Source organism: Telmatherina bonti, assembly GCF_933228915.1.
Source record: "Telmatherina bonti genome assembly, chromosome: 15".
NCBI classification, from domain to species: Eukaryota; Metazoa; Chordata; class Actinopteri; order Atheriniformes; family Telmatherinidae; genus Telmatherina; species Telmatherina bonti.
Genome location: NC_136613.1, coordinates 15,587,717 through 15,601,557, shown reverse-complemented (window position 1 = coordinate 15,601,557; position 13,841 = coordinate 15,587,717). Strand labels below are relative to the sequence as shown.

At 36.1% G+C, this 13,841-nt stretch overlaps 1 protein-coding gene across 1 annotated transcript in view; it reads right to left on the bottom strand.

The window, feature by feature from the left end:
• Positions 1–13,841, bottom strand: part of mgat4a (alpha-1,3-mannosyl-glycoprotein 4-beta-N-acetylglucosaminyltransferase A) — a 32,225-nt gene that overhangs the window by 15,819 nt on the left and 2,565 nt on the right. The window contains exons 2-3 of the mRNA XM_079254806.1: positions 3,954–4,121; positions 2,676–2,816 (exon numbers count right to left, since the gene is read on the bottom strand). Of these exons, the coding sequence (XP_079110932.1) occupies positions 2,676–2,816; positions 3,954–4,121 (309 nt within the window). The remainder of the gene's footprint in view (positions 1–2,675; positions 2,817–3,953; positions 4,122–13,841) is intronic.

The following is a 13,841-nucleotide window of genomic DNA, read 5'->3' as shown; positions in this document are numbered from 1 at the left end:
TAAACCTTTGAAATGGAATTTATGCAAAATGCATTTTACAAGAGAAAAGAAACAGATAGAAAAATAAAGCAGGATATCAATTAGATTTGATTTTATTTGTAGTTTAAAGAATTCATGAAAAAAACGTCCAACTAAAATATTTTAAACAAATGTACTTTTTAAATTTGTGATCAAGGGCAGGGAAGAGAAATTAGATGCAAATTGTTCATAGAAACAGAATCATTTGTATCTGAACATATTAACTTTTCTAGTGTTGCCAGTGATTTATGGCATATTCAAATAGATTTCATATAAACCATAAAATACATCCAGAGCTCTCAAGTTTTATGCAAAAGTTTAAGTCTAAAAAATTATTTTACATGACACAGTCATGCCACTTTCTTACACAACGAATACAAATTGAAAACATATGCTGATGTAGTATAAAAAGAAAAATACTAAATGTTGAAATATTACATTATATTGACTTTTTACGGTGCTATACTACTGTGTTTAGTTTAGTCTACTTATTTAGTTACTGCTAAATTTAATTATTCAACATTATTTCATTCAACATTATTTGATCACTTTAGACTTAGACTTTATTGATCCCTTTGGGATGACTCCCTCAGGGAAATTAAAATTTTCCAGCAGCAAAAAAGGAAAAGTAGCATGCACATAAAAACATATATAATAAATAAATAAAGAGCAAAAAATAAACAATAAATTAAATAATAAGAAATTTAAGACAATGCACAAACAACTGGCTGGGGGTGTCCTCAGCTCCCCCCCTACACCTGGTTTTTACTGCATCTATGTCCCCTATGTCCTCTTCCCTCTAAGTGAGGAGTTGTAGAGTGTGATGGCATGATGGACAAACGAGTTTTTAAGCCTGTTGGTCCTACACTTTGGAAGCAGCAGTCTACCACTGAACAGGCTCCTCTTGTTGCAGAGTGCAGAGGGTGGCTGGGATTTACCATATCTAAGCCCTTTCTGCACAGCTACTTGTTCCTTCTGCTCTTTTCATGTTGTTTTTTTGGTAACGACTCTGTCTGCCACCAATTTTCCTTGAGGGGCAAATAAAGCTTTTTGAATTGAACAGGACTGAAATTGGCTTTTAGATCAATGTCCCTACTCCGCAACAGGAACACTGGCTGTGCTCTGCTGCTCTGGGACAGGCAGTAACACTCGTGAGCTTCTTCAATATTTACATTGATTTTATTCTGTTGTTACATACTATGTATTTATACTTCAATACAATGTGAACAAAAATGCATTCTTCATATGATGTGCACTTAGATATGTTTGTTGTTCTCATAGCTGTTTTCATGCCTGACTCTCACTCGGTCAGGATTATAATGAACCAGTGTGTAGCAAATAAAAGAGAAACAATGCGCAGACAGCTGATGATGTAATTGCTAATAACTGTCTGCATCCTGACCTTCATTTTTTGTGTAATAAATAACATGCCAAAGAGAAGATTATTCAAATGGAAATATATAAAGAGTATGAAAAAGCACTTTGAGGCATCATGCCCCCTAATCTATCGGCTTAATGCATCTCAGAAAGACTTTTTCCTAATTTTTTTTTTTTTTTTTTACTTTACTTAAAATGTCTTTGGTAATAAATGTGTTCCTGCAAATTTTCATTGTTAAATGTGGTCTTGAGATTCAAATTTTCACTCTTGGACATGTCCTGCATGTACATATAGCCAAAAAACCCTAAACTGACATCATGTTCAACTTATCTGGATGACATTCTTTTCAAATAATGTAGTGCTGAAATTTGCTTTTTAGCCTTGTAGCAGTGTTGAAATATTTAGTGACCGCAAATTGATACAGTCATAATGAGCTACTAGATTAAAATCAATATTATGCAATTTCCTCCATTTTAGATGTTGGCAGAGAAACTGTTAGAGCTAACATTAGCTCTGAGAGTACCGGCAGCTTGGCTGGACACTTTCAAACTTGTCACACATGCAGGGAAAATGATGAGTGATGAAAGCATGACTGAAAAGAACAATGTTGTCACATTGAGTTATGAATGACTTGCATGATTTCTCAACAGTAGTAGACCAATATATGAGGTGGGTCAGATTAGTCTTTCACTGCCTGGTATAACAATGACAGAAAAGTAGTTGTGCTAAAATCATCCATTATGATATTCTGTGACTTCCATTTATTGATATGTCTATGACAAAGACTTAACCTTAAAGTTTTCAGTTTGCAATTTCAGTGTGTTGATGTTGAAAGTGTGCTTGTTCCCTAAGAACCACATCTAATCAGCATCAACAACAGCACTGGTGTAAAAATCTTATTAAACGCTCATTCCTAACCACAAGGGGATATTTGCTAAGAACACAAACTTGTTGAAACTTGTATCTTTTTCTGGTTTCATTTCTGAATTTTTTACTGTGTTTGTGTAACAGAAGATGCCCAATGTGTGGGATGAGGCATGACACATCAGGAAGATGATGCATTGTAATGAATTGTGGAGAAATACGGACGTGTCTGTTTGTTGTTAAAGTCTAACTAGGGAAGGGCATTGAGAAAATGGTTTGGCTAAGAAATAAAACTGTAGTGTGTGACATGATTCGTGAAACATACTGGTCCTTATTAAACAAAATTAATTTTTAAAAAAAAGAAAGAAAAAAAAACAACTTTTATCCAGACTTTGTAAAAACAAACTTTTCTTACCTCCTGTGCGTCCAAGACCAACCTGCACGGCAGGATGCAGGCTCCCCTCATTGTTGAGGAGATGAGGCAGGTGGTGGTAGATGCTCGGCACCTGGAGGGGTTTCCTATTTGTGAGTTCCTTCAGTAGTTTCTGTGTCTCATCTGAAAACGGTCACATGTAAAACAAATTAGGTGGTGCTTTTGTTTTTTGCTTTTGTTGCAGTTGTTCAAATTACATGAATGAAATTTAACTGATCATTGCCTTCTTTTTTTTTAGGATCACGGGACACATGTTTTCACTGAGTAGAGGTGAATGGACTTCTGCTACAAATTATGGCACATAAATGTGCTCAAATCTCTAATCATTCTCAATAATTAATAGTGAAAAAAAAACAGCACAAATTTACCACAAAGAAAATAAGTGACACCGACATGAATCTGAATGTAACAGTATTAAACTCTCAGGCATCCTTGTAGTGTGATATGTAATTACATTTTCCATTTTAAATGGAACAGAGCCATTTTTGCAACATACTTGTAGACTAGATGGCATCGTCTATTATTCTAAAGGGCAACCTTCTGTGAGTGTCCATCCTTAATCTGACTTCTCCTGGGATTGTAAATGATCCATTTAAGAAAAAATCTGCATTTAAAAATGCATGAAAGCAGTCATACAACAGTCACAATGAAATGACAGAAACTGACTGATCATTTTACTTCAAAGCACAACTTTGACCAAAACAACTGATAGACATTTAAGGTTTCCTAAGTATAACACTAAGCAGCAACACAGTCAAACAATAAAACTGTTTTATTTTTGAAAAATGATTTTTTTGTGTACCATTTCTATTTCCAAAGTGTGACAATTAGCTGCTTTCTTTGTCCCAAATGATCTTGTGACCAGTGTGATTCAACCAGCTAAATGCAATAACTGAGTCAGCGGGGAAAAGACTTTCTGCCAAACTGAAAATGACCATTGAAAAAGCATGATTCATTTCTTGCTCATGAAAAATGAGTTGGCGCTCCAAAAGGTACTTCCCCACAGAATTTTATTTGAATTAATAAGATTTAGGCTTCTGCACTCTGTTGCATGGTCATGAAACCTAATAAGCAGCAAGAACAAAAAAGTCTTGTGTCACATCAAGGGGTGCAAGGTCTTTTTGGATTTTAATTTAATCAATATGCATTAAGGAACATTTGATTAGAACATCTCATAATTCGAGGATACCTGCTGCCCAAAATGGCTGCCAAAGCCAAGCTGGAGTTCATGAGCTCCTTTATGTTGCATGCTGCAGTTACCTGAGAAATTTGTGAGGGCATCTTTGCTGCTGTTAGTTTCAGCAATGGCTCGTCTGAATTGTTCCAGGATGTTGTTGAGCTCAGATGAGCGCTGCAGCGTTCTGTGCTCTGCCACACGGAGGCGTTCTTTCAAAGCGTGGAACTCCCGTTGGTATGCGATCAGCTTCTCTGTGTCAACAAAAATATAAAGGAATAAATCTAAATAAGAAGTGAAAGCAAGCTCATGTTCAGACAACAGTATGATGTAGCTTTCCTTTTTATTTCTGGGGAAGAAAAGCTTCCTTATTTTGAAAAACTTTATCAATCCCCTGATATATTAAAGACTAATAATTTATCTGACAAATTTTTAATTCACTGCTTTCTTTAAACTATTCATGGCAAATTGTGGGAAAAGAGCAGGACTTTCAAAAAAGAAAGTTTGTGAATGAGTATATCAAAGTCATGAGCAAAGTTAACTCAGTGACCTAAATAGCATATTATAGTATGGTCCGTTCTGTCCATTTGCTTGTTTGCCATTTTATAGACTTTAGTCTGAAGCTTGCAAATGAACAACCAAATGAACCAGTTCAAGAACCCAGTCGGAAAAATGATTGACATTGTTGATTGGTATCACATCTGAATTCATCATCAGCTAACTCTAAAAATAGATGAGTTGTATAAAAGTTTGTATTTTCACCAAACAAACGGATGGTAGCTTGGCAAAAATCATGATTTTGATCATGTGAATCTCATGAGAATCTGCTCGACTTGTCTTCACTGCAACACATTCATAAAATGTCTTCCTTCTCTGTGACAGCGGTGCAATAGAAAGCCGCTAAGATATGTTCAAACTGGTATAGACAGAAACATCATGGCTGTGTATGTTTGTGATGGGAAGGTGGGATTGTTGGTCTGGCTAGTCTCTGATCTTCCCCTTTTGGTAGATTTATTGCGCCCTTTCACAGTACCCTTCACTACAACAAAACCAACACTACCTTCATCTGTCACTCCAACTGAGATGTAGAACTGTCTATCTAAACCCCACCCCCCTTTCTTTTTTGCACAAAACCACATTGTTTCCTCTGAACGTTGATCTCTAAGTGACACAGAGGCCATTATTTCGACCAAACCTCAAGAGAAGGGCAACTTCAAACAAAAAAAAAAACGAGGCTTTCATCTACACATCAGTCCTTTGATAGAAGGATGACGCTGAACTGAAGATGCACCTGTAATGTTGTTGATGCTGTAATGTTGATAAATAATTTATCTTTTCATTTCAGTACATCCCACAGAACAACGAACAGAAACAAGAAGTGGAGAAAGTTTCCATGTAACTACACATTTTTCATGTACAAAGATAGTGAAATAACACTAGATCATACAGTGAAACAAAAAGCTTTGCTTTTGAAGTGTGATGATACCCATGACGTGCAATGCCAAGGTGTTTTCATACATTTCACAAAAATGTTACATTTCATTAAGCATCAACAGAAAATATGTTGAGAAAAAATAAAATAATCATTTAGCTACCAAAGTCTGGGATCTCTTATCAGATTGATTTAAATCAAACACATCAAATATTTGTCCATGTATACTGAATGTAGCTATTGACTCTTCTCAATTTGTCATCTATCATTGTAACTGTTTTTCATTAGTAAGACCAACATTTGACACATCTCTGCTCATCCTTGCACTTTTGTCCAATTATCCTTTTCACTCCAGGTTTCTATAACCATTGTTCTGCATCCATTCTACCTTTTAATAAATTACATAGGAGGGAGGGGGGTGAACATATACTAAACATTCATTAGCTAGCTATTAAAACAAGCACACTCAAGGTCTCAGCCTTATTGTAAGACATGTACACATAAGCGGACGAGTAGATGACAAATGTTGACTACAGCTGAAAAAAGAAATGATCTAATTATATGGTTTGTTATGTAATCAAAAACTTTTTATCGAGGCATTTCAGACTAATCTATTAAATGAGCAGTGGTGTTTTCTGTTTGTACAAGTTACATAGGAATTACTGCATGGCTGCACAAGTGTTCACATGTTATCTGATAGTTATTTTCTTCTTTTGATAGACTTTAGTGGTTAGAAAATCCTTGGTGGTGCACAAAAAGTCAGATTGAGGTTGATAAGTATTAAAACAAACAACTGCCAGAATACTTCATGCACTGATCTAGTAATTTGAGTTTAGTTAACTTTGCTGTATCTACTATACAACACAATACTATACTATACTACACTACACTATGATATGCCTTGGATTATTGCTTGAGCTGTATTTGTTATGATCGGCCCAGGTTTGTCTCAGTTATCTCCTGTAGACGTACATAAAGCCAGTTGCAGTTGGGTGTCTAATGCTAACCAAACCACCATTGCAAATGGAATTACCTAATTAAGAGGATTTAAAAGAAAAAAAGCTGAAATCCAACTTTGAACTTATTACAACATTCAAAATTTTAGCTGTCAATTTATCTGTTCATCAAAACCTTTCACAGTGATCTTGTCCTTGACCTCAATTTCCCTTGCTGATGCAGCCCGCTGACAGAAAGTTCATGAGTGCTGATGAGGGATTTATGTAGCTTTTCTGCATGAGTGAGAGGACTGCTGTACATAATATCCAGGTTATGTCACTTGATCACAAATACAATCCACACAAATTGTCATTAAATCAATACAAGCAGTGTGAGAAGGTCCCCCCATAGTGTAGTCAAAAACAGTTCTGGAAAACTGGGAAACAAACTTTGAACACAGTTTTTGAGGGATACAGAGAATAAATATCCCTTTAATACAGGAGCAGTCATATCTTTAGATATACAGATGGTTCAATACCAGCTATTAAGCGGAAATTGTGCATACTGAAAGGGTAATTTAACCCAATAAACACATGTACACACATACACTTAATCCCAATGAAGCAAAGGGTTTGGTTTTATATGGAAAAATTTTTAGATATACCTTCAGGATCTCCACTGCAGACCCAGAACAGTTGCAATGAACAAAAACTATGTGTGGTGGTTGCTTAAAAAAGATTTACCAAAAACAAAACAAATTAAAAAAACTGAATCCATCTACAACTTCTGTCATCAAAGGTAGCTCCTTTCGATTGGTGCCACTTTGTAAAAAGGTCATAGTCCAACAGAAAGTGGTCTCTTTATGTTTACAATTCATTGATTTGAGATTAGGCAGCCTGAATAAACAATGTATTGGTGGTATTCAAGCTAAAGACTATACCAGTAAGAATTGGCGTGTGACAGAATAGAATAGGATGCTATTCAGTCATTGAGCTGCGGCAAATTTACTTAAGTACAATTCACAAAAGCATGCCTGCTTATATTCTTGCTCTGCTACACATCTGAGAACTATAACAAATTGGACTGTCCTTAAACTTGTTTGGACAGCCCATAAGCATGTCCACATGCATTATGCATGTATGAAGATCCGGAAGTAGTGCGCCTGCTAGCCATATGGTTCTACACTGCAGCTGCTATGTGCAACACAATAAGCTAACATCTCCTAAGTAGGACAAAGACCTTGTTGATGTTTAGCCATCAGATCTATAACTTCACAGGGATGTCAATACTCACCAAACCTGCCTCAGAAATATAAAATTAGTTTTTCTCTTAGTAACCATATTTAAAAGAAGCAATATTTCTCAGATGCTCATTTTTTTTCTGACTCCATAGCTAGTGCAAAAAAAAAAAAAAAAAATCACATCTGATAACTACCACCAGCTCAAAAGAAAATTTAAGTAGCACAGTTTCACCACCTTGCAGTAATTAACAGAGAAAAAACAAGGACATCAACAAACATCAATAATAATGCACAAGCACAGAGTAGTAATATTGATTTTTGGTGGTATTCTCTTGACAAGAAGTGCAAGTCAGTCCCTGAGAAAGCAAATGATACTCCCAAAATGTTTCCATTTAGTGTGCAGGAAAAATGCACACCTTTATCCCACTCAGTCCTTACAATGCACCACAACCCGTTCTCTTCTCTTTTCAGATAAAGTGAAATGGTTGAGAGGTCAAGAAGAAAAGCTGTGTCTGAAAAAGCCAAACTTATATTTGCCCCCTTTGGCAACTTTCCAACCCATAATCTTAATTTTGCTTCCTCACCATGGGCTCATTGTTTCGCCTGACCTCCACCCACTGTTCTTCCTCTTCTAAGCTGTAAGTCATGATAAGTCCCAGGAGTCAGTTGTGTCTGTTTCTGGTATGCAGTCAAACAGCATATAGCTGAAAGCGTGGCCTCGCTTAGCTTACTTTCCTGCAACTCCACTTGGCTTCAGTAAAACTACAATCGGGCAAGAATAGCGTTCCTTGAAGAAACTTTGTTTCTAAAGATGAAAACAATTAACGCATTCTTCTCTTTGTGTATGCTTTCATCATTTAATTTTTAAAAAATGTTTAAAGTTAAAAAATAAAACCTGAATTGCTAACAATAAATCTACTGCTTACACTGTTCAGTTATTTTTCATGTAATAATTATTTATATTTCCATCTAACTGTGTTTGGCCTTTTTCTATATAATAATAAACTTGTGTTTGCTGACTACACTAGAAAAATTAGCTAATAACTATTAAAATTGCTTTACCAACAGTAAAGTATGATAATTTTACACTACAATTTGCCTTTTGACAGGAAGAACTACTTATGTAAAAGAATTACTTGAACACGCTCTACATTTTGGTTCATGAAAAGCCTTTTCTCAGTCATTTTTTACATCTCTGTAATAGTTACCACATAATTTACCATTTTGCTTGCTCTCTACCCAAACTGGTTTCAAACTGAGTCTCGCAGTGACTGTTGAAATATCAGTTAAACTTGCTCCTTCCACTAAAATCAGGCTTATATTTCACTGCAGAGGCTACACAAGCAACTTCTGCAAATGTAAGCAATGGTGAGTGCACAATAGGCCATCAAAATGCTGATTGCCAACAATCACTCCTCTCTTTCCTTTTGTTGTATCAATGAAAGGAGAAAACAGTGGTTAAACTAAATTTTACTATTGCAAGTACATGGATGGTCTTATTGAATCTAAAAAAGTGTACTTTTACTTTCAGTAGAGAAAAAACAAAGACTGAGTATAAAAATTGTCATATCTATTCAAAGGGAAAATGTATACACAACTACAGACACTACTGGTTATTGCACTACCATTAGGATTTTATGATACACAACTATGGCCTTTTTAACAAAGATGATAAACACATCCAATTAAAGATGCTGCATTTTATAAAGTTGGTTTCATCTGAAAAGAAATACTGTATGGCTATTATCATCAGGGAGAGAAAATGCTGAGTAGTTAAATTAAACTAGTATACATGTTGACTGATGTAACCTGTCCATTTAAAAAAAAAAAAAACATTTAACTTAAAGATCTACATCAGTATTACATGATTACAATTCTGTGACGAGAAATGTCAAACTTGAACTTGAATTTGGTCAGATCCAGTTATTGTACTGGGCTCTTAACTTTGAACATCCTCTTTTGATGTCATTACTATATTTTTAAGTTTACATCACCACAGCTATACAGGCATGAAATGTCCCAATTTCACAGGTATCCTATGCCACTGATTTTCTAACAGAGAGCTACTGAAGGCCAGCAATCAGCATCTCTCTTCGTTGATACTATATCGAAATTGAGTTGTCGTCTGGGTATACTGTTCAGAATTTTAAAAAAAAAAAAAAGACAAAAAAAAGAACAAGTATGTATGAATAGAGGGCACTGTAGGGTAGAGGAAGCACGAGGAGGCAAACAATAATGATTAACTCGCTATAAGCTGAACATGTCTGTGTAAACAGAGGAAGGACTGTCTGGAACAAAGAAAGATGTGTGCCCATGTGTGTGTCTGTATCCTACTGTTTCACTGCCTTGTCAGCAGTCTCAGCCTCTCTCTCCATCATACAGGCCACCTCAGGCTCTTCTCCCTCTTAAGATTTACTCGCTCTACTCTGTCCTTCCATTTCACTTTGGATTGCCTGAAGAGTGCCCTATCTCACACCGTACACAAGTTAAACCACACACTACAAATTAGTCACATTGTGCAGGCCACATCCTCTTCTCTGTAAAACTGACAGTATGCTCCCACCCATCCTCACTGCACCGCTTGCTCACTCACCTCCTGTACTGCAATAACGTGCTATGTTTGGCCCATTGTGTCTTGAATGATGTGATGATGAAAGAAAGCCATGGGCATAAAAACAAAGGAAAACAACATCCGATGTTACAGGAAAGAAAAGCATTTACAAAAAGGATGAGTGTTTTGCACACACTGACAGTTAACTGAACACATTCGCTGAAATAATATATTCTTCGTCAGTACGACAGAGGAAGCCTACATCTGGACCTTACAAAGTAGATTAATGTAAAATTTAAAACTGATATCACATTTGTGTGACGCAAGTGTAACTAATGTTCTCTGTTAAAAGCTCAAACCACATCAGATTTTATTATTTAAAACAATGATGAAACAGCTTTACTGATTTCTCCTACAAGCTCATTCTGCTGATGTAACCATGAAGCTAAAACTGAACAGTTACTATATAGTTAAAACATACCTTTTTCAAGACACGTAAATGCATATGCACTTTAAGTTACCTGAAGTCTGTATGCTCATTCATATGGAGGGCATAAACATGCATCTTTTATATCACTGTATAGGCAAAACTGATAAAGGAAGTTGTTCACCTTAGTCAAGGGAACTGTCATCAGATCATGCTGTCAGTGCTGCAACACATTCCTTTTAATAGCTCTAAACTGTGAGGGATTTCTGTTCAGTGCAAAAGTAAGGAACTGCTTCAAAATAAATAAATAAATAAATAAAGCATTTAGAAATTAATTCTATAAACAGCTAAAATTTGTCATGTTAAATTTAGATTTCACTTTGATAACCAACTTGTGTTAGGGTGGTGTTTGGTGTACTGACTGCTCTCAAGCTTCTCTTAAAAGAGAGACTTTGATCACTGAAAGGCTGTCTAAATATAAAGCTTTACCGGCAATGTCTGAAGAGGAAGACAGTGAAAAACACAAGAGTGCACTGTGTGGTAACATTATGTGGTTAGTAGTTTAGTATCATTTTTCCAATGCAAAATGCTGCAAGCAGTGCATCCAGTTTTGGCTTTATTAAGAAGAGTACATGCACCAATTGTACACCGAGTAGTCATTATCAAATGTTTTTGTGTTACTGCGGTGAGGGGTAAGACACAAATTTCTATGTTATGCTCTCTTTGTTTTTAACTGACAACCAGAAAATATATTTTTCTCAAACTCACTCAACTTGTATAAAAGAATAAACACAAATATGAGAAGTTTTAGAAGATCTTCAGCACTCTGCTGAGCATTCTCTCATAATTTCAGCAAAAAGGTGTTCATAAGGCTCTCATACATCTCAAGAGAATGCATTTAAAAACATGCACACTCATTGCCAATGTTTAAATAACACATTTCACAAAAAGTAGAATTTGTATTGTGGTATTAAATGTCGATATGGGCTATAACCAGCGCATTTTCTCACTAGGCCATGAAGGAGACCCTGACAGAGAAGTACACAATCTTAAGAGTCATTCAACATGGAGTGTTTGGACAGCTGACTAGTGAAGCTCCAACTCATAGCAGCAGTCAAGTAAGCAGAACGAGACAGGCTGTCAGAGCTAAAGGACTTCACCCAAAAAAAAACCTCATCCAAATTTACCTCTCCTCTTTATTAGTCTCCATAACAAAATGTAAAATGTACCTTTCTTCACACTATAATAAATGGATTACACAACCCCATTGTTGCCCTTTGTACAAATCTGTCTTACATGTACAACTGTTTCCCTGGGATATGAAATTTTTCTATTTCAACATATCACAATAACAAAGAAGTTCACTCTAACCACCCACATAAGGGCAAAGTAAAGAGATGAGTCAACTATAACAATGTAGGAAATATATGGGGCATAAATATCAAGGGTACTGGGGAGGAGAAAAGAAAGAAAAAGACAAAGAAAGGCAGTTCAGAGAATAAACAGTGATACTATAAAAACAGAATGTCAGTTAAAAAAATAGAGAGAGACAGCGGGAGAGAAGTATGCATCTTTTGTGGTTAATACAAGGAAATCACACTTTTTGCTCATGTCTATATCTGCATCCTTTTCATTTACCGTTCCCCAGTGAGAATACTTCTTCCTTATTACTCTTTTCACATATCAGTTGCAGCTTATTGGCATAAAGACAGAGATATTCTCCATGGCCCATCTCTGTTCCTCCACAGTAATTCTCACATGTTAAACAGATGCAGTTTAGTCTCTGCATCAGCATGCATCAAGCTGACATCACAGAATCAAGTGAGTGACAACATTTCTGCTGTTGATGGTGGGGAGTTCTGCAATGTTGGCTTGACATGTGTGAGTTCACACGGAGACGCATCCATTTTACTTCTAATACTACTTCCCTTCCAGGCTCAGAGGTACATCAGCAGCAGATCAACTTGGACCCCCTGTGCCGTTTATACACTTTCACACAATGCAGATGTAATAATAGGCTACACGAGTCCTAGTCTGTACGAGGTATGTGAAAAGCCTAAAGAGAAATGGTCTCTCTGTCACAAGCAGAAAAAGCTATTTGCACAGTATGCAATCAAAAGCATATATATTTATATTTAAAATAAAAAATAAATAAATAAAATTTTGAGCTTCAAATATGTTGTGTAATTTTCATAAGTACCATATCTGACTAACTTTAATTTGTTTTTATTTGCCATCCTGCTTCTCTCTGCTGTTGTTAACATATTGCTGCATGTCATGGTGTGTTCCTATTCAGCCTGTAGATCAGTGGAATAGATTAACAGCAGCAGTAAGACTCTATCCCGTCACCTGCTTCATACAGGCCAGGCACATCTCTACCACCACATAACACACTTGCTCATGAACTGCATGAGAAGAGCTACTTTTCTCATCGTCTTTTTTTTTTTTTTTTTTTAACCTAAAACAGCATAGTAAGAAACATTCATTCATATTCTATACTGCTTTGTTATCTTAGACAGATAACAGTCAAAAACAACTGAAGCAAAAAAATAAAAATAAAAAAAATAATTACAAAGATCATTGCTTAATTTATTTCATGTGGTTTCATTTCTATGTTGCAGGTTTATGTTGCATACTGGCTCAATGTCAAACTGTCAGATTACCTGAATATAAGGGTACTTTCACATCAGCCTTTTTGATTTGAATCTGAGTCTTTTGCTCTAAAAGTCCACTTTGTTTGGAGAGCTCTGAATGCGCCACATGAATTCTGATTCGGATTAAAGAAGCGGACTTGGTCTGCCTACAAATGCAGTCTCAGCGCATTTCAAACGGACCAAATAAAGGAAGACGACTACAAAAAAAAAGTCACTTCCTGCATTTGACGTAGCATTGCATTGTGCGTAAATAAATAGCGATCACGTTAAGAGTCCTCTGCCTCGTCTGCTGTTCATACTGCGTCCATTGTTGCAGTGTATTTCTGCAGTATACTTGGATAATAAAAAAAAAAACAAAAAAAAAACAGCGATAGTTTCGTCTTCGTGTTTAACTTGCAACAGAGTTTTCTTCCTCACGTGGGTCTTGTCCTCTCTTTTGCTAAATATTAGTGCAGCCACCTTTGGTGGGAATGGGGATATATTATTGTAAAGGTTTGGTGCGTTTGACCAGTGTGCAGCATGAACGCAATCTCGGTCCGCATGGATTACCCCCCCCCCCCCCCCAAAAAAAACTTAGCCGAGTCCCCAAACGGACCGAGTCTAGTGGACTATCCTCATGTGAATGCACCCTAATATATCTATAATTAATGTTATTTGCTACACTTATCCCAAACCTAAATTTTAAATATTAATATGGCCTCCTTGTGAAATGCAGTGACTAAAATAATTCTGTA